The sequence below is a fragment of the Cervus elaphus genome, chromosome 12, assembly GCF_910594005.1.
Source record: "Cervus elaphus chromosome 12, mCerEla1.1, whole genome shotgun sequence".
Taxonomy (NCBI): domain Eukaryota; kingdom Metazoa; phylum Chordata; class Mammalia; order Artiodactyla; family Cervidae; genus Cervus; species Cervus elaphus.
The window spans coordinates 64953653-64979779 of record NC_057826.1 but is presented as its reverse complement, the minus strand read 5'-3'; the positions used below and the strand labels follow the sequence as shown (position 1 = coordinate 64979779).

Here is a 26127-nt window from a genome sequence, read left to right as displayed (position 1 = left end):
GGACTCACTCAGGTATAAAGCAAGAACCTTTTATCAGGGGTGCCCAGAGTTCCCAGGCCTTTCACCTTGGCAGCTCCTGGGTCTCCCATGGCCACGGGCCATGCTTTCCTTCATCATCAGCGTCCAGTTGCTTCCTGCCAGCTCCTTCAGCACGATCCTCCGAGACACCTTCATCAGAAGCCCCCTTCCTCCCTGAGTTTATAGGAAGGTGCCCAGACTCACTGCCCCGCTTCAAGCTAGATGAGATCGAAGGGCTACAACACTGTCACAGCTTCAGTCCCCTGTGCGCTGATGGAGAAGTGGGCGTCTCTGAAATCAAGACTGCAGTAAACACAGTCCCTCCAGCGATGACGCCACTCTCCCTCACAGTGGACACAAGGGTGAAGTGTCTGGGAGGGAGGATCACTTCTTGTGGGATAAGCAAAGGCAAGTGAAGAATGAGGAAAGAGCTTGCTTTGGTTTCTGAGTTTTTGCATTACTTGTTCTTTTGCTTTTGTCCTTAGAGTCCTTAAATCTGGAAACTAAGAGACCAAGTAACCTGCCTGGGATCTGACACAAAAATCCTTGAGTCTGTGCATTCTGTGCCTTCTCCTGAGGAGAGGATTGGTATACAGTTCCAGCAGAATCTCTTTTAAAAGAGCTTAAGACCCAACAAAGAAACTGCAGAAGAAAATGCTGGGCAGGTCACAGACAGGCAGTCTGGTTCCACCCTAATGTCCAGATGAGGACACCAAGGACCAGAGAGGTGAAGTCACTTCCCTGCCCGAAGTCATTCAGCCAGTTGGTGACGGAGTCAACTTAAAAACCTGTCTCCCTAATCCCACCCAAGTGAACTTTTCACTGCTTCAGAGTAACTGGTTTTCTTTGGGACCTAATGTCGAGGGCAAGGATCACGCGTTTCTTTCAAATCTATGCATGGACTTTACAGTGGCGTCATGATGAAGGGCTCCTGGCAAGGGGCTCAGCCAGAGCCGTCAACTTGTTCAATGAACCTTGTCGTCTCACAGGCAGGGCTCGGCGTTAGTTCAAATGCTCGTGAGAGATCTGCCTACAGAGTAGCGTGGAGCCAGGGCACCTTTGAATGGTAGCAAAGCCACAGCCAGACTGGATACCACTTACATCAGGACTCTCACCCTCCTTTCAGGGCAGTTCCAATTCTAATTCCATTCAGACCCTTCCCACTTAGGGCAAAAACTTCTCCAGGAAAGCAGGGGGTTAAGGGCAGAATGACTGCTTTCAGGGTCCAGTGGAGTCTCAATTTCCACAGGGACTGCTTCTAAGGCTTCCTGTAAGACCAAAATCACAGGAAGTGAAAATTGCCCTTGAAAATCCTGTCAGACACCCATGAAGCACAACAGGATCACTGCTCAGGAAACCCCAGCCAGCCAGCTTTCCTTCAGGTTGGAAGAGAGTCCTCTTGCCTCGGTTGAGCAGCCGAGGAAACCAGACATTTAGAGCCAGACTGGACCAGAAAAAAGCATCTTTGAGGGATAAGATGCTGGTGTGATAAGAGGTCATGCATGTTCCTATGTCACATCCTATGTTCCTATGTTACACTCACTCCAGGTACCACATGTTCCCTGCATGCAGGGCCAGAGACCTGTCTGCTGCTCTACCTTAGCGAATGTACTTCTCTCTCCCCGTTCCCCCACCTCACTGAACTTGTGTAGTGTAAACTGAATGGGTGCTCCAGGAATCTCCATCTTTATACTAGCCTCTCAACATACTGCCTCCTTGGGCTGCTACTTCCTGACCCATAGAAACTGTGAGATGATAATAAATAACTGTGAGATGACTGGTGGCTTTAAGAGGTTTACGTGCGCGCATGCTCAGTTGCTCAGCTGTGTCTGACTCTCTGCGACCCCATGGACAGTAGCCCACTAGGCTCCTCTGTCCATGGGATTTCCCAGGCAAGGATACTGGAGTAGGGTGCCCTTTCCTCTTCCAGGGGATCTTCCCGACCTAGGGATTGAACCCACGTCTCCTGCATTGGCAGCTGGACTCTTTACCACTTGAGCCACTTGGGAAACCCTTTAATCAGTTACATTTAGGGATAATTTGTCATGCATAATACACATATAAGAATACACATACAGTAGAGAAGGAAATGGCAACCCATTCTATTCTGATCCATAGAAACCCAAGTTTCTATGGGTCAGAATACTCATACAAGGGGGACTGGAAAGGCTAAGAAATGAATATGAACTGGATAGAGTAGAACAAGTTTTCCAGTGGAGAGGGGTGGAATGGAGTCTGTCTTTTAGAAGGGTCCCCTGGCAGCGGAGAAGGAGCTGAGGGTGCGGCAAGATAGGGAAAGAGACCAGGTAGGGGCTTGCAGTTGTCCAGGGAAAAAGCTGACCCTGAAACAGGGTAGCAGAGGTAGACAGAAGATAGGTGCGGGGGCTATTTCCAGATAAGAATGGTCAGAGCTTATTGGTCATCTGCCTACAAATCATAATAATAAAAATAATAATATTAATAGCTAATATACTTTTAAAAATGAACATGTAACAAGCACTATTCTAAGTCCGTTACACAGAGTCACACATTTAATGCTCACAACAAATTTATGAGATTATTATCATCTTATTTTACAGACGAGGAAACCGAGGCACAGAGAGACTATGTGACCTGCCCACTGTGGCTCAGCTGACAAACAGCAGGGCCTGGGTTCAAGCGTGGGCAGCTGTGCCTTTAACTTCTCACTGGACTTCTGGAGGGATCAGAGAGAGAATGGAGGGCCTGGCTGGGACAGGTGAGCTATCAGGTTTCTAGCTGGGCACCTCAGTGCAACCTCACCTAAAGCAAGCATAGACGACTTGAAAGAAAGTCATTTCTGTCACAATCACCTAATACCCCACGAACCTCAGAGGAGCTGCGTTAAGGGCGCAACTGCAACCCCGCACGTGAAATGTAGAATAACATCCGGATATGGCACCAGGCCCCACTTCTACCACACTCCAGTAAAAATAAACCTTGCTGTCCAAATATAGAGTGGTTAGAAGTGCCATGTTTTACAGGAGAAGAGGCAGTTATTTGGCATTAAAAATAGATGAGTTTTGGCTTCCCTGCAGATCTGGGCAAGAGCACTGCAATTTCCAAATGGAAACCAAGATGGATGGGGTGAGACCCACTCTGACTGACTCAGCCATTTAAAAAGTCCCAAGAGAAAACTGCATCCCTTTTCTGGGCCTCAGTTTTCTCCTCCTTAAAACAAAGAGGTTAGACAAGACAACTGACATCACTTCAAGTGCCCACTTTCTATCAGGCTAGGAACCAGAGTCCAAGGCTGGTCCTCAGAGAGTCAACACCTTCCCAGGTCGTGGGGGGCCCAGCACAGGCGGAGTGAGTTGGCCCTTCGGTTCACAGCTTACTGCTGTGAGTGGTTTTTCCCAAGGATTTTTAGAACTCTGTCAAGCGCTTTAATCTACCCCTTTGAGTCAGACACATTGTTAATCCTCAAAGACAAGCCAGGAAGTCCTCCTACAACTGGCCTACCTTGTGAGATGCTACCTTGATAAAAGGAAAGCGAGGCCTAGGATGACAGGGGTGGGGAGTTGTGCGTAGGGGCCACAAAGGGTACTTCTGGTCACTAAGGCTGCCATTGCCAAGGGCTGGCCCCAGGGCAAACCCTTTGTCCACACCCCCTTTAATCCTGCAGGGCAGGCACGCCAGTAATTTACACACAGAAAAACTGAAGGCTCAGAAAGGTTATTTGACTTGCCTATGATCATTCACCTGGTGGAGGCTGGAACTGAATCCAAATCCAGGTCTGGATCCAAAGTTTGTGTTTTTCCACTTCATGGGGCCTCTGCTGTGCTTCTTGTGTGATCAGAATGTCTCTTCACTACCCTAAGAGGGAAAGGAAGTCCTGACAAAAGCTGGGGTCCTGGGCGGGGGTGGGGTGGTGGGGGTGGGGTGTCACTCATGAGGGCAGTAAGAAGCAAGTTGGGAGAAGCAAGTTGGGAATCTCTAATCCGTTAACAGACCCCCTTGCATTTTGACTACACCTTGGAAAAGACCAGCTTTGCTTTAAATGGTTTTATTAAAAACTGTACCAATTGATGGGGATAAAGATATATACACATATATGCATGTGAAGAACACAAAGCCAAATATTCGGTACAGGTTTAGAAACAATGAGTTCCCATCCCCTCCCTCTCTTCTGTTGTCTCTCTCCCAGAGGCAGAGCACAGTGAACCCAGGACAGCTAACCTGGGAGGGACAAAATACTACATTCTCACTAGGTCTCCCCCCACAGACCTTGTGGACCCAGGGATGGAGCAACCTGCTGGGCGATGCTCACAGAGCAGGGAGAGGTGCTGGTCTGCTGAGCAGAGAGAAGGGCAGCGCAGACTAGGAGCCTGCAGCCTTCAGCACCTTCAGCCCAAGAGGCTGATACATCTGTGAAGCGCATGGCTTGCTCTGCTGTTCCCTCAAGGCTCAAAGTGCCCACCAGCCTTGGACACCCACTGCTCAGTGTCCCCAGGAGGCTTCACAGGCTAATGAGTTAAGGAGTCAGCCTGAGTTGTCTCTCACCATGTTGTCCCCACCCACATACAGAGGGACCCTACAGCACCAATGTGCAGAAGCCCCCACAGAGCCAATGTGCCTGCTTCTGCTATCCCTCACTTGCCCCACCCCACTTCATCAGAACTCTCTGCATGCTAACCAGGACAATCACAGTGGCTCCCCAGCCCCCAAGTGGAGGAGGCCCTGGTTGGACCATGTCCCTCCTTGCCATGTCCAACCCATCCTTGGATGAGGCTGGGCTACTGGGGACAGAGAGACAAGTCAGCTGGGCCCCTCTGAGCATTCAGGACATGCCTGTCACATAAGCCCCCTGCCCTGGGAGCTTGAGGAAGGTGATCCTTGGACTAAGCAAGAAAAGGCCCCAGGGGCAGCCTTCCATCAGCCCAGGCTTTGAAGCAGGCAAACATAGAGGCCCAGCTGAGTCCAGGAACTGTCTGAGTGAGTCAGACAGCTGGCCTGAGGGGGTTCCCTCCCTAGTTCTACCACCTTCCAGAAGCCCCTACTCTGGGGTTCTTCATGAGGAGAGTTGTTTTGACCCTGAAGATCAGGCTTCCCTTCCCTCCAGGGCAATTCCTACCAGGGAAGTTTCCAGTCCCTCTCCCGAACCCCACCCTCAGCAAACCACAGAAGCTCCACAAGTCTTCTGTCCGTTACAGGTCAGGAGCCAGGTCAGACTCTCCCTCCCTCTAACTGATTCTAAACCCCTTCACTGGAGACATCCAAGCTCCTGGGGGTGGGGGCTGGGGAGAGGGAGCCCAGGGGCAGGGACGGGTCTCCTGAGGTTGAACTTGAGGAATGTTCAGACCAAGTCACCAGGCAGAGGGGGAAGAGGCCAGTCTAGATCACTACACCAATTAAAAACAGCCTATTCTACCTGCTGGGTTCTGGCGGGAAGGCAAGGAGGGGCGTTTCACATTTGGTTCTGGCTTGCTTGGGATAGTGAATTAGCTCCTGGCTTCATGGAATATGGAGACAGTGCAGTCAGACCACCCTCTACCCAGCCCCAGGTGCAATGTTCAACTGAGCTTCTCAAACTGTGGGCTCAGTTCTCAGGACAGGCCACTGGACATCCTGCTCAGCCCAGCAAGGTCTCTTGAGGCCAATGGCTTTGCCTAGGCACCAAGGCCTGGACCATTTATTTGCGCTCTAACTCAGCTCACATGGAAAGTCTGCTAAGAGGAGGTAAAAGTGGCTGGTAAAAATAATCCTGTTTTCTTATGTGTGCCACTCAAGGTATACCGGCACCCTGCCAGTCACAGCCTTGGTCCAGGAGAGGGAAAAATAACACATGTCCCATGCACATCAATAAAATGGTGTGAAGACCCACAGAGAAGGCTGGATTTCACAATGGTCAGCCTATCCCAGCACCAGTTTCCATGCCTGTTCCCTGGGTTCCTTCTTTTAAGAAGGAACCTATCTTCTTAGCAGACAAACCATGGTACACACCCTGAGAATACAATTCTGGCCAAGAATAGGTAGGTAATACCTCTAGAATATCCAAGCAGAACAAAACCAAGGCTGATGCACAGATTGAAGTCCTTCTTCGAGCCACTGTGAGCTCATAGGGCACCTTTGTGCAAATTAGGAAAGGCACCCTTCCTGTAAGTGGACACAGCCCGACACTAGGGCATACAACTTAGTGAGCAGAGCATGGGCTAGATTCTAGCTTCCATCCCCTTCCTCTGCCGGTGCCCTTGTGCAGTGAACAACCTGCCTGACCGTACATCCAGATCAGTGCGTCCTTCAACGGTAATGAAGACCTCCTCTCTGCACAATCAGAGGAGCTGGGACTCGTTCAGATATGAGAGTCTGCTCTGGACTCCTCCAGTTTCCTTGGGTAGCCCTGGGGCCTTCTCTGCCCAGGGAAGCCATCTTTTCTTCGGGCCTTGCTTCACCGTTAGCACCAATGTTAACTTTGCTCACATATGAAAAAATGATAATTTAATTTCTAGGTGTCTAGTTAACAGATTCCCTGCATCTTTTCAGATTCCCTGTGTCTGTTCTCAGAGCTGCCAGGCAGGCTGCTTTAAATTCTCTCCATTAGTGCCACAGCAGGGAGAGAAAAGAAGGAGTTCAGAGGCAGTGGTGATCCTGCTGAGTTCCAGAGCTTGCCTTTCTGGCCTGGCTGGAAGCTGAAGGAAGACGGGAAATGTGCACCCAGCTTTGACAGTTCCTCACTCTGATCACAGTCTGTTACTCTAAAAGACAGATTTCAGCTGACAAAGCCACTATGCTGGATTCTTCCTGGATCCCACTAGGTATGAGAAAGGAATGGGGATAAAAGGGAGGAGGTAACTGGTTTCCAAGGAAACCAAGGGGTCTGGGTTCCTCTAGGGCTTACTCTTATGGGTGGGATGGCCGCCTGGTTTCCCAGCACCTCCACAGTCCGGTCCTGTCTCTTCCGGCCCTAGAGTGCTGCTGTTGGGGGTGGGACGCAGTCTGTTGGCTGGCTCTTTGAAAAGAAGACCCGACAAAGGCACCAGCTGCTGGCTACAGCACATTGACTGGCTATTTGGCTCCTCCATGGTTGACATCCAGCCAGTCCTGGGCAGCCAGAGTGGGCAGTGGTTCTGCACCTCAGGACCAATCCTGGGCTTCCAAGTGGGACCAAGGCAGACGTGAGGCCTACCCAGAAGTTTGGTTCATTTTTGCGGCACTTTTTGAGGGTCCATGGAGAAACCCAACCCTCCCTGAGGTCTGCTGGAGATGACAGGGGCTGGGTAAGAATCCCTGAGCCCTTGGGGCGGGCGATGGCTGGGTCCAGTGAGAGCCCAGACATGGAGCTGGCTGACCGACCTAGTGAAGTTGCCATGCACAGCTGGAAAGCCCCTGGCTGAGGCCCTGTGGGGGGCAGGGGGGTGGTTAAAGCAGTGTGACCCGTCGGATAGGGGCTCCATTCATGGTGGAAGGCTGACAGGTTTGGTGGAACCACAAGGCTAATCCAGGCTCCTATCTCTTAAGTTCCTGTGGGAAAACTACAGTCCACTCGTGGGAGATCACTACCTGGTCGTCTTCAATAACCGATGACAGAAGGATCTACTTGTCCAAGCCCTTAGGAGGATCCACGTCACAGACACACCAGCCTCTATTTCAACAGTGTTTGACGAAGGCCCCCACTCCTGGTTGAGGCCCTGAACGGGGAAAGAGGTCCTGCTTGGGTATGTCTTATGTACACAGAGAAATTTTAAAAATAAAAACACAAAACAACAACTTCACAAGACGCAGTATCAGTCCTCGCCGATGTCCTTCCATGGTGCCCATGCGAAGGGGGCAGCCCAGCCTCACCTGGGACCTGCCCCATTCCTGTTCTCATCTCCATTCAAAGCAACGTTGTGTAGGAAGAGGAGGATCTGCCACCACACGCGATTTCGGTTCTGCTGGTGCTAAAAGAAAAAAAAAAAGACGATGTAACTCCTAAATGCGACCTTAGATGACAGCTTCTCATTTCCAGTGCAGAAGTTCAGATCCACACGTCCCAGAGCAGCACTTTAATCCCATCAGGACAACAAACTCGGGGACATGGGGGATTTGGGGGAGTGATGAGAGAAGTGGCGATGAGGGGGAGACAGCAGAGTTCTCCATGTACAATTGCAGTGTGAACGTTAAAAAGAAAAGACCAGGCTCTTTATGCACTGTGCACAAGAGGATTAAACTTTTTCCCCTGCTTGCAGGCTTTTCCAGAGTTTAGCCAAGTGCTGCTTTTAATCAGATTGGCTCCTGAGCTCCTCAAACCTCAGCTGCACGAACAACAAACTTTCTTCAGAAAGAAAGAGAAGAAGTGCCCCCCTCTCTCCCCCAACTCCAAAGTAACACAGAGAACAAGGGGGAAAAGGGGGGAGCCTCCATCTGCAAGTGATTTGACACTGTGAAGGTCAAAGGGTTAATCTTCCATTTAAACCACACTGCTGAGGCAGCAAAAATCTGATTTCATCCAGTGCAAACACGCACACACACAGACACACACACAGACACACACAGACACACAGACACACACACACACACTTGGGCGCCTGCCCTCTCTCCCTTCCCAGCATCTTCAGCTCCGCGCTGCCCTTTTTATAGCTGCTCTTGACAGTAAGCCATAAATAATCCCTCTTGGAGCGCTTTCCTACTGACTGGAGCCAATTAAACGTTAAGCAAGAACATACTTGAAAACAAAACAAAAACAAAGAATGCACACTACTCTCTGGAGGTTATCCCAGGTCTTACTGTCAGGCAGGGAAGCTTGGGGCAAAGGTCAGGGGTCAGTGACTCACAGGATTGTGGCTGGTGCCCCACCCACACAGGTACTGGCAGAGGCCCGGAGGGGACTGAGGGGTGCTGGGAGAGGCGGTCTTTGTTCTCTCTTTATCTGCCAGGGCAGGAGGACGAGGCTGGGGCCCTCTCCACGGGGTTCTCAGTGGACAGGGGAATAAAAACCTAGTGTGCAAAAAGGGAGCCAGCACAGAGGCTGGACTTGGACTGCTGCAGCTGCCCGGGCAGCAATCACGTTTATGTGAGGTGTGCGTGTGTAGGGGGAGCTGGAGCCCCTGCAGTCTTTAACCACAGCCCCGGCCCCCACCAGGCAACTCCCAGTCAGCTGAGAAGAGGCTAGAGTAAGTCAGTGGCAGAGTTGGAAAGTAAGTCCCCAGAGCTCCTGGATTCCCAGAGCTTCCCAGGGACATCAGGCCCTGACCCCCCTTGACCTGTCCCCAGGCAACTGGGCAGGTTGCTGGGTTCCCTGTCACCCTGCCGGAGGCCACAGAGAGAGAGGAGAGGTGAGATGTCAACTGAGGCTGACCTCAGGGCTCTGTCACGTATCTGAATCCCCCCCCGACAGCCACACCCCCCATCTGTAGCAACAGCATTGCTCTTTTCCCTGCAGAAGGGGAGACTGGAAAACCCAGAAAGCTGGAGGCACGGCTCCTGCTAGGAAGGGGAGGGAAGGCAGGGTGTGCCACAGAGGAGGCCTGGCAGACTGCAGAGACTGATGGCTTCCTTGTGTTTTGTAAACAAAGACGAGTAAAAAGAGGAAACACACCAGGCTTAACAAAATCTGGTTAGAGTAAAGCAGCGTGAAAACGGACTCAGCTGCAAACCTGAAGACTCAGGCCTGCCTGCAGCAGCTGGACAGAGCACCCCCTCCTCCTGTCTCCCCTCCTTAGTTGCTACCCAGGACAGGTGCAAAGGTCATGGGTGGAACAGGAGGAAAATCCAGGAAAAGACTGGTCTCTAGGGAGGCCAGTCTGCTGGAATTTAGAGGCTCCTCAGGTGCCTCTTTGAAAAGGCCAAGTAACAATAACAACCACAATCCAAATAGTCACTGTAAACTGAGTGTGTCAGGTTCTGGTTTATGTCCTTGGTTCTCAAAGTGTGGTCCACGGACCAGCAGCTTCAGCATCAGCTGGGAGCTTATAAGACACGTAGATGTACTGAATCAGAATGCATTTTTTTTTTAAGATTTTTTTTTTTATATGGGCCATTTTTCAAGTCTTTATTGAATCTGTTACAAGATCCCCAGGTGACTTTAAGACACATTAGAGTATTAGAAGAACTGCTCTACACACATTAAGCTCCTTTGATCCTCTCAACAACCTATGACACATGTATATGCTATCATGCCCATTTTACAGATGAGATCATTTAGAGAGTTAGGCAACTGGCTACATAGCTAGTAAGTAGCAGGGACTGGGTTAAATCAGACCACCTGGCCCTAGAGCAATGTCCTTACTCATTACCACTGTGCTCCAAGTGCTACCACTTACCTTTATACCAGAGCAGGCCCTCCATCTTCCTGTTCTCTAAATCGTCTCAAAACAGCTCAAGGGCCAAGGAAGGGAGATCACAGTTCTACGATTTGGTGCCTGAACCAATGCCATCTCCGTAGGCCTCAGTCTCTCCCCATTCCCCTAATGGAGGCCACTTACCGCTCTGGGTAACTTCCTGGGCCCATGGTCTTTGCAGATAAAGCAAGAAAGAATCCTCACTCTAATCATGGCAGGTCCTAGGGACCCAGAAGACAGTGGCATTAGACTGGAAGGTGGAGACATTGCTGGGAGACACGGACTGGCCTAGGTCCACAAGGGACCAGCCTTAGGAAGGTCCTAGGTTCTGTGCCTCTGCCTGGGACAGGCCTCAGGGCTCCTGAATCAGGAAGGAGGCACTCTGGACAGTGGGTGGCTCCCGGGGGCCTGGAATCAGAGGACCTGTCTGCTGCGTTCTCTCACCAGCCAGCCTGAGTCTTCCCTTTCCTCATAGGTGAAGTGCAGGTATGGTATTAGTGGTTCCCATACCTGCTATGTCACAGAATCCACTGAGGTGCTATTGTAAATACAGAGTCCTCAAGTCTCGCCCAGAACAACTGGGGCAGAATCTTCAGGGAAGGGCCCACGAATTTGTATATTGAAATGCTTCCCTGAGTGACATTTTTTTAAATCAGAGTAATATCTCTTGTCTATTTTAGTCATAAAAATAATACAACTGTAGAAAAATTGGAATACAAGAAATTAGAAAGGAGAAAATAAAATCACTCATGATCCTATAGCCTAGAAGAAAACATTTCATGATTTGGTATTTTCTTTAGTCTCTTTCAATCTCCTCCCACCAGAATAATGACTTGGCGAAGCTGGAGGTTAATCCTGCCCAGGTGCTTCTAAGGCAGCCAGGCCACACAGGCATTTGGAAACCACTGAGGTGATTTCCAACTGTAAAGCTTGGTGATTCGGAGTTTGTCACCCACAATCACCTTCAGGATTATAACTCAGAGCTCCAACAACTAAATCCAGCCTGGTGGAGGGTCTGGGTGGGCTTGGAGAACAGGCTGCCTAGTACAGGGTCAAGCAGGCTGCCCAGGCAGCTGTAAGACACAGCAAGAGCAGGGCCTGGGAAACCATCTATTGCCCCAGCAGCCCTTTATGCGAGCATGAGCAATGCCACACATACCCCATTGAGCCTTCTCCTGCCACAGGGCAAGCCCCAGAAGGCCCTTTTCTGAAAGGACATCAAATTGCCACATAGTAAGAGAACCAAAGAATGCCCTGATTATGAAGAACAATGATAAATAAAATGTTTTTTAAAAATTTTAAAAAAGGACATGACTAGAAAGGAAAGGAAAAGGGCTTGAAGGGAGGCCAGGGAGAGAAAGAGTAAGAAGAAAGGCCACCAACATTCACTGAACAGGATTAGGTCCACAAAGACACCGAGAAACACCAGAGCGGGATCCTTCCAGGAGAGGGTGTGGGGGAGAAAGGGAGAAGGAAAGGGAACCAGGAAAGAGTGCGCTTGGCCCCTGACTCTCAGGCACCTGGCACATCACCTGAGACCAGTGAGTGCTAACCACCTGGCACAAGGCTCAGCTCTCCCAAGCTGCTTGGGACCCCTCGAGTTTGGGAATCTACAAAGAATGGGGGTTCCCAGAATGCAGGGTGTCCTCAGGGGTAGAAGACTGGGGCTCAGAAGTTGGGAAGCTGATGGGAATTTAAGTGTACACCAGAGCTCTCAAATTTGGTCCAGAAGGTAGGACCAAGGCACAGAAGGCAAGAATCGAGGTGAATGCCCCAAAGGAAGGGGTCCTCACATGGTGGATAAAAATGCTCTCTTCAGTTAAGAGAGCACAACCAGGATGAGAGACCTGGGGTTCTCGTTTCAGCCCCACTTTCCTTCTGTGGTCAGCGGATGAAGGCAGTCAGCTGACAAGTGTTGGAGTCACCCCACTGTGCGCAAGGCACTGTGACTGAATACCCGGTCATTCATCCTGGATGACGGGGAACATGTAGGGCACACAGTAGGTATACAACAAGCACGCTGCACTGACTATAGAAAAGTCAGCATTCCAAGATAACCTGCTTGTCTGAAGCCAGGAACAACTGATGTCTGGCCAGGTCTGAAGATGTACTTGAAGTGATAGGATCAGCCTCTTGCCTAGAGAGAGGCCCAACTATTAAAGGCTTTTTTATTTTTTTTTAAGAGCTGGCTGCAGTGTCTGACAAGGTTGTATTACACATATCAAACTCTGTTTCATCCCACATGGCCCCTGCTCTAAGCACAAAGAGTGTTCCCTGCCCTCCCCTGATAAGAATCTCCCTCCGTCTCTCCCCGCTTCGTATCCAATTCACACCCTCTGGGGACTCTGTGTCACCGGTGTACCAGATGCTCCAGCAAGAGCTAATTCACCCCAAAGAATTCGGGCAAGGAGCAAAGCTACACTGTAGATCTGATTTCAAAGAACCAAACATGCAAAATGCAAATTGACCAAACAGATCAGTTTATAACAGTCTCATACCTAGAATGCTTTCTTATCATCTCTTTTGCTCTTCACAAAAATCTGGGCCATAGGAAGGGCAGGTATTATTTTCAATCCCATTTTACAGATGGGGAAGCAGAGGCTCAGAAAAGTTACCCCTAATGTTAGTTGGGAGGGGGTGATTCAGATCCCTGACTCCAGAGCTGTGTTCTTTCACTAAAATATTACAGTGTATTTATTCACATTATGAAAATGATATTAACTGTTCAAAGAGAATCACCACCTAACTGCCCCCCCTTAGTATGTTTAAAGAAATTGTTTCCAGATCACTGACTATCTAGTAAGGATGCTGTGGACTAGAAAGACAATAAACCTTTCAGAGGCAGAGCTAACTGAAGATCAAACAGAAATAAAGCTAAAACTGGCCTGAAATGTTAACTTCAGATGCTTGTCTGAAACCATACTCAGTTTCTTTTAAAATATAGGGCAATACACTCTCTATAAAATGCTGTTTTCCCACCACACCTCTTTCCTTTCCCCATCAACTCTAAACCGACCACGGTGAGGCTGAAGCACAAAGCCTTGCTGTTGACAACAGGAATACAGAGCTAAGGAAGACTTCAGGAAAATTCCACATAAAAGAAGTCAGGAAGATGTTTCTGTTTGATTCAGCAAACTTTTATCAGGTACCCAACTGAGCTAAGAGTTACGAAGGACACAAAGATAAGCAAGCTGTATAAGCCTTGTCTTCAATTATTTTACAGTCTGAAGGGGAGAAAAGCAAGAACTCAGTTTCACAGGAGGCAAAGCTGGGCCGGGGTGGAGAGTGGGAGCTCCATCAGATTCTTACCTTCTGGGCTGCACCTGCTGAGGAGCAGGGGTAGGTGAGGGGAAGACCATGGTTTTAGGATCAACAGTGTCACATGGGCATGTTACCCCACTTCTTGGAGCCCCGGCTTCCAATAAAATGGGGGTAATGAGGTATCGAAGTACAAGGTTGCTGTGATGCTTAATGAGAGAAGTATCTGTAAAGCATTGGGCCAATGGCTACCTGGAGCAGCTCCCCACTCCGTGGTGAGGACAAGGGAAACCTGGTCCAGACTCGACTTTGTGGAGCAATTCCCTCAACACCCTCAGCTCAGAGCACCTGCCCCAGGAGCACTATCTTCTAGGCAGGCTCATGAAGTTCTGGGGGAATCCCTGACTTTTCACTCTGAGATGGGCCATGGCAGCCAGAGGCAGCCGGGTTCAGAATTCCAGGCTGCCAAGCTGGGCAAGGAATTCTGAGACTCCCGGGGCAGCCCCATGGGCCCTGTGGGCCTCCTGTCCCAGACTGCTTTTGACCCAGACACCGAGGAACGAGCAACGTGGCAAAACGGAAAAGGAAAAAAATTCTCGCCAAGAGCTTCCTCAGCCAGCAGCACTAACAGACGTTGAAGCCACCAGTCGCCACCATGGCAACACCAATTGCTTCTCCCAAAAGGGCAGCCTGGGCCCAGCTCAGTCCAAGATAGGAGGCTTCCTCTAACATAAGTGGAGCCACCAGCTTCAGTCCCTGGGGGTGGGGGATCCGGCTGTGCTTGCCACCCATGCCCCAGAGCCTTGGGTTGCCCCTCCGTGGCCTGGAGACAGGAAGCACCGAGGCCCTGACCCAGCTTCCCCTAGGGATGGCTCTGTCTCCCCAGTCTGAGAACAGCTCCTTCAAACTACTGAGCAGCTTCTTAAGAATTCAGAGAGGAAGAGGGGTATGTGCACTCTGGTCACAAGAGAGGGAGACACATACGGCTGATTCACATTGCTATACGGCTGATTCACATTGCTATACAGCAGAACTAACACAACATTGTAAAGCAGCTATACTTCAATTAAAAAATAAATAATTATTTTTAAAAAGTGAGGGAGAGAGGGGAGTGAGGAGGGGGCAGGCCCGTTGTGGGTCTACAAGGAGTGGGAGAAGGAACCCCCAAGGCTCTACCTCCCGACCTGAGGCCTTTGCAGCTGACTGTTCTCATCCCGCCCAGGGCCACTCCCTGGACAGGATGGGAAAGCTGAGCACCTAAGGCCAGACTTTTCTCCTCACCCCACACACTGGCTGTTTTTGTACTGGTCATGGAACATGCCCTCTTGGTTGCCAGACACAGATCAAAAGGCAAACCAGACTTTTTTCTTTGTCTTTCTTTTCTAATGCCTCCTCCAAAGCCCTCCCTCCCATCACCCTCCCTGCCCCAGGGGAAAAAAAAAAAAAAACCCCAAGCCAACCCCATCCCCATGGCTTGCCTTGGTGGGGAGGGAATGGACTGTCCGGAACTACAAGGCCCTTCTCCTGGAAGAGAGAGTAGTCAGGTGCAGAGTTGTGTGGGGAACTCGGCTCTAGTCAGCCACGCTGATGACTCAGAAGCTAAATATAGCGAGCGATATAAACAGAGCCAGCCACAGAGCAAACACAGGGCCCCCAAGCCCCAGCACTGGCTCTCACGCACAGCACTCTCCACTGCCCCTCCCCCAGCCTCACTCTTCCCCAGGAACTGTCCCAGGGGCACCTCCCACTCTGGGGCTGGCTCCTAGGGACCCTTCTCACCCTAGAAAGTATCTCCGGGGCTCCTGCCCCGGGCTTCCCCATCTAGAGCCTGAACAACTTTATTAGGCATAGTCTGAACTCAGAAAACCACTCACCAACAAGGAGAGCATCCCAAAGGGTCAGGAAGCAGTGAGGGGCTCCCTGAACAAAAGATCCAGGCTGCTGGCAGAGAAGTCACTAGTTTAAATAAACCAGGAAAACACCAGCTCAGGTACAACTTCCAAAACAGTTCCTGAAGAACTCCAAAACCAGGTCCAAACAAAACCCTAAAACCCATTTTCAGAAGTGTTAAATTGTCTAGGCATTAATAGTTATTGTGTGTTAGTTGCTCAGTCATGGCTGACTCTTTGCGACCCCCTGGACTGTAGCCCACCAGGCTCCTCTGTCCATGGGATTCCCCAGGCAAGAATACTGGAGTGGGTTGCCATTCCCTTCTCCAGAGGATCTTCCCAACCTGGGGATTGAACCTGGGTCTTCTGCACTGTGGGCAGATTCTTTACTACTGAGCCACCAGGGAATTCATAGTTAAACATATTACAATTTCCAAAGGGCTTTCACATCAATTCTGCAAGGTGTGTATGAGAAACTGAGGCTCAGATAAGTTAGTTACATGATTTGTCTATGAACACAGAACTCGTAAGGGACAGAGCTGGGACTTGAACCAGACTTTATGTCTAACTCCAGGATCCTTTCTCTGACCTTGCAACTAAAGATGGTTTCCACTGAGTGGCTGAAATTTTTCTCAGATCTCATTTTCCATAAAGCCTAATTACTCTTCAGGGAATTTCCAAATCTGACTCTTCTGAATGGAGCCACTCCTGGTCCAAGTGAAAAAGCCATTTCCAACAAGAATTTCAATTCTCCTATAGCTTTACTCACTCAATGGTCTCCAGTAGCCACTTTTTTTTTCCCCCCAAAGATTCTTGGCTTCTTAACACTGCCCAGAAATGCCCCACAAAGTTCAAGATGGTGCCATTGGGACAGGAGACTTTCCTAAGGGGAGAGGACACCAGCTTCTTTCCATTCTTTGACTCATGCTGGAGGAGACCACGGCAAGGGGAATGGAAAGAAGCTGGGACTCACCTTCTGGGCCAGAGCAGCCCCTGAGCACAGGGAGGAAGTAAACCTGTACTGCCACGTTCCCTGAAGAAGCTGGACAGACAAGAAACACCAAGGCACCATCACAGAGCCAAGGTCAAGGTACGCTAAGGTCACCAGACCACCATAGATCACGTGTTGCAGCTAAACCAAGCTCACAAAGGAGCAAAGAGGGGAATCTTTCACTCCTGACCCAGCCAGAGGAAGTTAGGGGTGTGTGACCAGGTTTGGAAAGGCTTTTTATCTCCACTCACCCTGCCACCAACTCTCTTGCTGCTTTGGAGACCCAAAGCATTGACAGCATGCACAGCTTCTGTCTCCAATCCTTGCCCATTGGTCCAGAGAAGCCATCCTGAACAGATTACATGGGTAGCCAGGCTAGACCTCCATCCAGCAAGCTCCTCGAGAAACATGCTGGGACAGTTTCCAGCCCGCAATAACCAGCACTGGGGGAATTTGGAGCATGTTGCCTTTAGGGTCATGCTGACACACTCACTTTGCCATAATGCCATCCTATAATTCACTACCATCATCACACCCTTCCCTGTGCTCCACATCTCCTAGGGCTTCCCCTCATATAGAAAAAGAATAACTGGAAATGACTGGCAGTCCAGTGGTTAAGACTCCATGCTTTCACTGCTGAAGGCATGGGTTCAATCCCTGGTTAGGGAACTAAGATCCCACAAGCCTAATGCGGCCAAAAAAAAGAATAACTGAGGTCCCTAACCAGGGCCAAAAGGCAGAAGCTTCACCTTCCCTACAGGACTCGGGGACCCATGGCCACTGTCTGGCCCTGGGACACCATCCCAGACCTGAGAAGAGAGGAGATGGCCAGGCCCCTTCAACCTTCTTACTGTGTCTTGAGTTGTCTTTCCTGGTTATCTAAACTCAATCCACAATGATGGAGACCGATCGTCATTCCCCCAGGAGAAATGTACAAGGACAAGGCCCATAAGTGAATAGCTTGGAAGCCAATTTCTCTGAACAGGGCAGGTGGAAGGGAGCCCATAGGAGGCAGCTTTGCTTAGGGACTAGCTGGACAGGTAGGCTGGAAGATGCACTTTGAACTGACAAGAACAAATGTGGGGGATGATCAGGATTATAGCAACAAAGGAAACAAGCATTAAAGAATACCTACTGTGTGCCTGGAACTCAGATAGGTATTTTCTCACTGAATCTTCATGATCAAATTCTGTGACATTAGGTCTAATTTACAGAAGAGGAAATAGGCTCTGCCAGATCAAGTGTCTTCCCAGTGGCTGGTAGCTGGCAGAGCAGGCATTCAAACCTGGGTCTTCAGACTTTGTATCTGAAGCCTCGAGACTTAACCCTAAATTACTTCCACGCCTATGCCTCAGTGTCCTGCTTGCAAAGATGAGGGGAAGGAATAGGGAAAGAAGATGAAGGATAAGAATGTAAGAGTGACAACAGTTTTGTGTGGATATGAAATATCTAGACGTTAGTTTATACTGTAATCAAGTTCAGAAAATGACTCACTTCTTAAAACTAGCTGCTAAAAGGCCCTACAACATGCCAGCACTCCATCTGCCCATGGCCATGATCCCAGTCCTTCCCACAGGATGGGCTCCCAGGGAAGTGAGCAGGGTGAGTGGGGAGGAGGGGGATAAAAGTAAGAAGACTCCCATGGACAAAAAGCCTGGCTCTTTGCGATGGAAAATTTGGGAAAACCAGCTCTAGGTCTCATTGGCCGGCCTCCCGCCACTGCACAGTAGGAGAAGGTAGCTGGCAGGATGGTGAGGGGCACTGGGAAGTCAGGAGCCAGCAGTGGAGGAGGTGCAGAGCTGGGGAGACTCTCCTCTAGTTCTCCTCCCATTCTGTGGCTCTGCCCCTCCTCCTCCCAAGCTGAACCAGGCCCTCAAAGAGACAGCTCTGCACTGGGTCAGTGATGCCAAACAGCAAAGGGCAGGGTCAGACCTTGGGATCAGGGCCAGCTTCTCCTGTGCGGGACTGAGTTCGGAAGAAATGGCCCTGGGCTGAGTTCTAGTCCTGTGCCAGGGCTCAACTGGGCAAAGGAGGCCTCCCAGCCTGCTCCCAAGCCTATAAGGGCTCACCAGTGGATGGCGGAACATTCTGGGAAACAACTGTTGAGAGAGATCAGGTCTAATGGGAATGCAGAAAACTGCCTTCCAGGTAGTCCCCCGGGTGAGTCCAGGAAACCCAGAGCCACTGTGTCCTCTCAGTTGCAGCACTTGGGCTAGGAGCTGCGAGCTCAGGCCAACCACAGGCCTACACAACCAAAGTGAATGGGTAGGAAGAAGGCCAAGAGGCAGAAATCAAGAATCAGAGTGGACTGAAGGGAAAACTCTAAGCCAAGTTTCCACAGAACAATCAAAGGAGGGAATAGGGGCTGGAGCTTGGAGCCAGAGGAGGCAGCCAGGCTGCCTTATTACCTAAGCATAGGGCCACCCTCCCTTCCTGAGGGACTGGAGGACCCACCAGGACCAGGTCTAGCCCCACGTGTCCCTCTGGCAGAGACTCTCACCTTGGCAGAGACTAACCCCTTATGGCTGGATCTCAGGAAACCTAAATTCAATTTCTGTCTCCCCACACCACCGCCTGCCAGGTGCTGGCCATGCTTTGGTCCTCAAGTCAAACCTATTATCAATAGCTCTCCTCTGGTCACCTGAATTTCCCTGTCTAACCTCAGGGTCTGCCCAATCATGGTGGATTAATTATTCTCTTGATTTCCTGATATACAGTCAGATACACACACACACACACACACACACACACACACACACACACACACACAAGGACACTGTTCCAGAGGCAGGGAATGTGTTCATTTCCAGGTGGCATGACATTGCTTCAGTGGTGGTTGTCCTAGCAGGGATCCAGCCTCAGGCTCCTCTCCCTGCCTTGGCAGCCATCCAGAAAGTCAGCCCAGGGAGGAAGGGTTAAGTGCCCGCCCAGGGGCCGGGCCAGACTGCCGCTGCAGAGCCAGGCAGCCTCCAGCCCGGAGGCACGGAGGGCTCCTCCACACGAGCCCGCCAGCCGCCGCCTTTGTTGATGGGCTCTGCCACAAGCTCCACTGACACGCGATGCTCCGCCCTGGCGGGCTGGTGCCAGGCTGCCCGCCGAGCACCCGGTCGCTGGTCTGGAGAGACTCTGAGGTACACACTCTCCAGAGTCCCGGCCCTGGTTTCCAGACAGAGACAATGAGGAGCGGCCTCCCCAGCTGGAAAGTGTCGGGTTACAACCGGTTCCACCACTTTCCCCAACTCAGACCCGTCCAGGCCTTGGTTACCCATTTCCCACTGCAAGGCAGCCAGGTACCTCCGACTGTCCAGTTTTCCTCAGCACCATGAAAATCTTCCCCTGAGGTCTGCAAGGGACCATCTCCCACTGATGAACTCAATAAGAGATAGTGTGTCAGTCACGGCTGCAAGAAGCTACGCCATTCTCCAGAAGAGATCGGAGCATTTCCCAGGGGCCTGAGCTGAAAGTGGGCAGATAAACAACTTGGATCTGAGAGGTGAGAGCAAGAGCACTCATCCAGCCAGGCCCATTCTCGATTTCCAGTCCACGAGAATCACGGTAACATGGGGCCTTAAACGTGGGGCCTGGCAGAGACAGAGTTGCTGAGGCAGGCCCCAGCCCCATAGCCCCAGCAGATGCACACCACCTCCCCCAGCCAAGACCCAGTGCCTACTTGCTGCATATGAAGCCGATGGAACTGGTCTGCAATGCACTGGAGTTTTCGGGCAATCTGTATCTCTGCTCGATGTTGCCACTGCCCTTCAGGGGGTTGCTCACCAAGGGGCAAGCCTGCAGGGAAGCTGGCAGGAAGGGGGAGCCGGTAGCCAGCATTGCCTGTAAAGACAGAGGGCCCACATCTCAGCAAGCTCCACCACTGCCCCATCTTCCCCATGCCTGCCACCCCTGGTCAAGACCCGGGGTCAAGGGTAGACTCTAGTGTGGGAAGGGAGAGGAACTGAGCTTGCCTTTCTCAGGGCACTCTGCCAAATGTGGACAGCCTGACTTGCCTGCTGCCCGAGAGTATGAAAGCTGATGCCAGGTTTCCCTTCAGCCCTCCCTTCACTGGCAGTGCCATGGCAAAGGTAATAAGTGTGGCTGAACTTGCCAACCTTCTGTCCTTATTTACCCAGCTACGCTTGACCACAATTTATTATTCATTATTCATATGGTAGTAGCAGGCTGAAGCTCTTCTCTAGGAAAACATAAGAGGCAGCTCTCCAGAGATCCTGAGTTGAGCAGAGCAAGGGACAGAGAAAGAAAATCAGAAAGTAACCTCACTTTTTAGTGTAGCAGAGAAAGGCTGTTTTCAGGTCCTGAAGCTCTGGGCAGTGGCACAAAAACATAGGGAGAGAAGACTCTGAGCCACAGATTAGCCAAGCTGCTCTCTGGAGCCAGCCCCAGGCCAGACATCTAGACCTGCTCTCCCCACTGATCAAGTGCTGGTCACCGAGCTGCCGCTAGGGGCGCCCGCCTGCCTTATCCATCTTCTCAGACTCCTGCCAGAACTACTTTGCCTGAATTGTCCTACAGGGCAGCTCCTTCTGGGAATAATTGCAGCGTCTCCTCAATCAGCTCCATCAGACCCAGCAAGATAGCTTCTGAACCACCCTTCCCTCCATAAGCTTTGTGCTAAATGAAGAACACTGGCTATCTAACCCTGCCCTTTTGCCAGAGGAGGGCAAATTGCTAATAAAACCAACCACTGAAGCCCACAAAAGAAGGGGTCTTATCTGACTGAGCCTTGGAAACAGCCCCTTTGCTGGCAGTGAGCCTAGGCAGGCCCAACCTCTTTCTCCAGTTCCCCTTCCAAACACAGAAAGTCCCAAGTGACAACCGGGGCGGGGGACCTTCTGCCTCCAGGAAACTTCTCTCCCAGAACAAGCTGGGTTTTCCCCTTCAGTGTCAACAGCGAGTCACAGATCCCCCAGCCTTCTCCAGGGCAACACTAGCCACTTTAAGGAAGGTACATCACTATTACGACACAAAAGGCTGGGCCACTCAACAGGCCACAATATGTAAAAGCCAAAACCCAGGTGCCCTTCTTCCAGCCCAAGGAGACACCAGGGACCCAAGGATCCCTCCAGGAAGGGACAAATGAGCAGAAAAATGGCAAGGCAATCTGTCCTGCTTGTGGCCTGAGGAGCACAGGCAAAAAGCAGTATATGAGCAGAGAGACAGCAGGTGAAGAGTTGAGGGATCAATAGCCCCTGCTGCTCAATTTGGGGAAGGAAATAGCAAAGAGCAGGTTTGGGGAGGGAAAGTCCCCTCTTTTCCCCCAGTCTCTAAGGGAGGAGTCCTGAGGCTAAGAGCACTCACCATAAAAGAGTCGCTGGGGCTCCTCAGTCACCCCACAAGGCAGCATGACACCCTGGCTCGGGGAAGCTGGGCTCAGAGTCTGGGTGGCCTTGTCTTCCTGGCTGGTGGGTCGAAGCCCAGGGCCACAGCAGTGCGTGAGAGGGAAGAGCTGCAGACGGCTGAGGGGGCAGTCCAGCTGGCTCTGGGCAAACAGGTCAGCAGAGAGCAAGCTCCTGGGCTGGGTCCCCGGCTCCCCATCCTCTGGCTGGAATACGTCATCCTCCAGCTCCTCCACACACTGGGGTGGCTCCATCTCCCCTGTGAGGGTGCAATGCAGGCATCCGGGAGGCTGCCCCCACCCAGGCTCTACCTGGAAGGACTTCCCTCCCTTTCCTTCTTTCCTGCTCCCCCTTCTTATGTGGAGAAGTGGGCTCAGGCACTGATGACAGTCAACCCTACAGATAAAGCATTGCCAAGGGTGACAACCCGCCCCCAAATGTGGGGTGCCTCGCAGTTCCAGGATCCTCCATGTCTCTTCCCTGCACCCACTTGGAGCCACCTTCCCCTCAGCCTCCTTCTGACCCAGGCACAGTTGGACTGCTACTGACTCTCAGCCATAGCAGGGGTATGGTCAGCTGCTACAAGCACTGAGGGTACCTGGAGAAATGTCAACAAGACTAGCCTCTGTGAGTGGCTGTGGGAGGGCAGAGGGTGCTGTGACTGGCTGTACCCACAGTGCTCACCACACACACACCCCCTTGCTGGCCTGAGGAGTAACCATCAAGTTCTCATCTCAGTCTGAGCAGAGCTCCAGGCTGGGCAGCAAAAACAAAAGCCAGCAATCCCAGCCCAGCCAGGTTCCCTCCAAACCTGCTAAGCCCCGCCCAAGACTCTAGTCTCCACCCGCTGCTTGCTCAACACAACAAACAGGCTCAACGATGTGGTAAGAGTGTGTCCTGGGAGAGAGAGGGGGAGAAAAACCCAAGTTAGTCACTGCAGCTGCCCTCTCAGTAGAGTAGAGCTATCTATCTGCCTACCACAGCTTAGCTGAGAGGAGAGGTCCGGCATCCAGCAAAGTGCCCAGAATTCCCCAGCTCAGTGTGGAGTCACTAATCTCCACAACTTCAAATCCTTCCCCACAGCCTACCATTCCTGCCAGCGCCGAACCTGAGATGCGTACAACCTGCCTCATAGAAGGAAGTGAAATTCAGCCCTCTCTCTGTGACTTCATTTGTGGCCTGAACTCAGGTTGTTGATATGAGTTTCTTGGTGATAAAGAAGTTCCACTTGCGCCACTTGATGGCTCTTGGAAGTATGAGCTTGCAGTCACCCAGCTTCTTGCGCTCAAAGTCAGTCCCCTACACACACCAGGAACCCCTCAGGGTCCCTGGGGCAGTCAGAAAAGCAACCACCTGAATGGTTAAGGATACGGAGAGATGGTGTTTGTCACTGCCAGAGTCAATTAGAGGTCCCCTGGGAATTCTGTCTTCCAGTCTCTTGCCCTTGAAGAACAAGCCAAATGGTCTTTGGGTTGGTAAAGTACTTAGAGGAAGCTCAGTTAATTCAAGAATCATGGCTTTCTCAAATGCAAGCTTTCTTTAAGGCACCTGCTTCAACTCTCCCTCCATCCCATCCTGTCCTTGAGCTATCTATGGTCCCTATCCTGACCTCTTCCCTGAGCATTTGGATGGCAAAAAAAGGCACATGGTGTTCTTGGGACAGTGTTTTCCTAAAAGGTGTGAGAGAACTAGTTTATCAGTGCCAGGAAACAAGGCATCCTGCAGAAAGGACCAAACGCTGTCCTTTCAGTCACCTGGCAGGGGCTCCCCTCCTGCCCTTCCACCTCTTCTATGCAAGCTGGCAATCCCAACCTAAGATGGGGCCCTCCAAAGCCAATAGCAAGCAGCAGTCATTGTCTTGCTTTTCCTTTGAAGCTTATCACCTCTCCCACCCCCTCCCAGCAAAGCCCCAAAGTTCAGCCCTTGCCTGCACTGGACAGTGGGGGAGGTGCAGCCAGAGGGTGCGGGTCTGCCAGCCTAGGGGGACCCTTCCCACTCTCCACAGGAACTACAGATGGCTCTTCTGCAGGTGGGAGCCTTCAGAGGGGTGCTGGGCAAGATCAAGTGCAAACTGGGATACAGTAAAGAGACTTCTCCCCTTCCCCCGAGCTGAAGAGGTGATGTCCAAACAGGCAGCAGGAGGGCACTTCCTAAGTGCACTACCAGAGAAGTAGTCCTAGCAAGGAGACCTAAAACCTGTTGGAGCCATCCCAGCCCTTAAGGACGCTAACAGGGATGCTGAACTCAGACTCCTCCTCCTCCTCCTAGGAGAAGGCAGTAGCCAGACATTCTGAACCTCTTCGAGGGCTAAAATCTGGGAACGCACACATACACACACACACACACAGTCACGCACTCACACAACACACAGCAGACCTGGGTGACTCCAGGGGAGAATCTCGGCCTCCGAGTCGTGATGCCAGGGTTCCGTGCCAGGGTCCAGCGTGACGAGCACTCGGGGGCTTGGCGCCCAAACTCAATTGGGAAGGAGGGGGGAAAAGCCCAGCTGTTAAGGAGAGGAGCCTTCAGACTCCGCAGGGATGTAGGACGTCCCACAACTCCCTGCCCTACCCCAATGTCAGATCCAGAGACCGGGCCATTCTCGGGCGCCCAGATCTGCTCAGCGGGGAAGCGCAGGTTCCCCTGCCCACCTGGACCCAAGCCATTAGAGACTCAAATGCTACTAGCCCCACATTCCTTCGTGGAGCAGCGCACCTACATGTGGGTTCTGTACCCCGTTCCCACACCACAGTGCCCCAGTCCATGGTCACTCCAGGCACCCGCTGCCCAACCCTTCCCGGGCCCCCACGCGCAGGGCGATCCTCTCCCCACTTCCCCAAGGAGGTGAGATCCAACTCCGCCCGGCCCTTGGCCGCCCAGGCGCTCACCGGGCAGCAGCAGGCGGCGGGAGGCGCAGACAGGGGCGGCGGCGGCAGGAGGCGGGCAAGCTCGGGTGGAGGCCACTCTGCACCGCGCGGTATTGTTTCCAAAATACGCCCGCTCGGGGCATCCCGCAAACAGCTGATGAGGCCCCGCCTCCGGAGCGTCACACGGATGGCTGGCCAATGGAGAGTGGAGCCCGAAGTCCCGGGCTGAGCGGCTGCCAGGGACTGTCATGATTGTACGAACCTTCCCTTGGAAACATTGCAAGGGACCGAGCCAAATTCCGACCTCCGCCAGAAACGCAATTGGAGCGCCGTCGCCCACGCAGATTCGGTTCCTAACACGGACTTTGGAAGCACTCGAGAGCCTTTTAGTCCTCCCTATTAAGAAGGAGATAGGGGGCGCCAGAGTGATTTTTGTCTTCTCTTTCATGGCTATGGTCTGAATAATTTAGGCGCGTCCAGAAAGGAAGAGGAAGAGAAGGAAGCGGGGAGATTTTAGATGATGAGTCTGGCAGTATCCAGAGGGCCAAAGATACGAGTGCCGGTGGATCCCGGCCACCTGGTGGCAAAGCATCTTCCCGGCTGCTGGGCAGGTCAGAAGCAAACTCCAGCCCCCAGAGCTGTAGGAAGCTTGAAAACATGTGTGACTGATACTGTTACCTCGAGTGACATTCAGATCAGACATATCCAAAGGGACCCACAGGCTCTCTTCTTGACTGGGAATGGACAATCAAACAAAATTAGCATCTGGCTGAGGAGAGGAGAGATCAGGAATGCAGGGGCTTCTCGGGCAGTTGACACACACATCCTGCTTATGGCAGCACTGAGAGATGGTGCTAGGGCTGCAAGGAAAGCAACGTGTCCTGCAGACCACCTACTATCGGCAGGGGAGTCTATGTGCTAGTTCACAAACATCTCTTAAACACCCGCATTGTGCGAGGTAATGGGTTAGGTACCAAAAACCTGTTGCCCGCCCTCAGGGAGCTTACAATCTACTTAGAGAAGTAGACCAGAAGATAATGGAAAGCAACATGAAATGTGGTAATGCCAGGGATAATGACTGCTGGGAATGCAGAAAAATTCAGAATGCTAAGGCTGGGGAAGGCTTTAGGGAGGTAGCTTTTGAATTGGACCTTGAAGGATGGGGCAATTTTTCAATCAGGATTACCAAATAAAATAGCCAAGATCTAGCTTTAGCATGACCAAGCGCTGAACTGGAGAATTTGTTAAGGGATCAAGGGCAGGGGAACGTATAGGATCATTGGGTGCACACCTGGACTGAGGAAGGGTGAGCATGGGCAGGGAGGTTCAGATCAAATTACAGAGGTGTCCCTGGAATGGCAGCTGAGGAATCTGCACTTTATTCCAGAGGCATAGGTCAGCTAGCAAAGATTTCATAGAAGATGATTGACTTGACCAAGCCTGGATTTTAGGGAAGATAAATGAAGAGGCCAGAAA

General features: G+C 51.5%; 1 protein-coding gene across 4 annotated transcripts; it reads right to left on the bottom strand.

Moving 5' to 3' along the window:
• Nucleotides 1–4026: 4026 nt before the first annotated feature.
• On the bottom strand, nucleotides 4027–24811 carry BMF (Bcl2 modifying factor). Of its 4 annotated transcripts, XM_043920101.1 has the most exons (6): nucleotides 24673–24811; nucleotides 24161–24290; nucleotides 22596–22681; nucleotides 21747–22043; nucleotides 20104–20264; nucleotides 4027–7916 (listed from the first exon to the last, which is right to left on the bottom strand). In XM_043920101.1, exons 4-6 carry the CDS (start codon nucleotides 22036–22038, stop codon nucleotides 7815–7817), a joined length of 555 nt encoding a protein of 184 aa, XP_043776036.1. In that variant the 5' UTR covers nucleotides 22039–22043; nucleotides 22596–22681; nucleotides 24161–24290; nucleotides 24673–24811; the 3' UTR covers nucleotides 4027–7814. The 4 variants fall into 4 exon arrangements, with proteins under 4 accessions (XP_043776036.1, XP_043776035.1, XP_043776037.1 ...); XM_043920100.1 differs by lacking the exon at nucleotides 22596–22681; XM_043920102.1 differs by lacking the exon at nucleotides 22596–22681 and having other exon boundaries at nucleotides 24161–24259; nucleotides 24673–24794.
• Between the last annotated feature and the right edge of the window lie 1316 nt (nucleotides 24812–26127).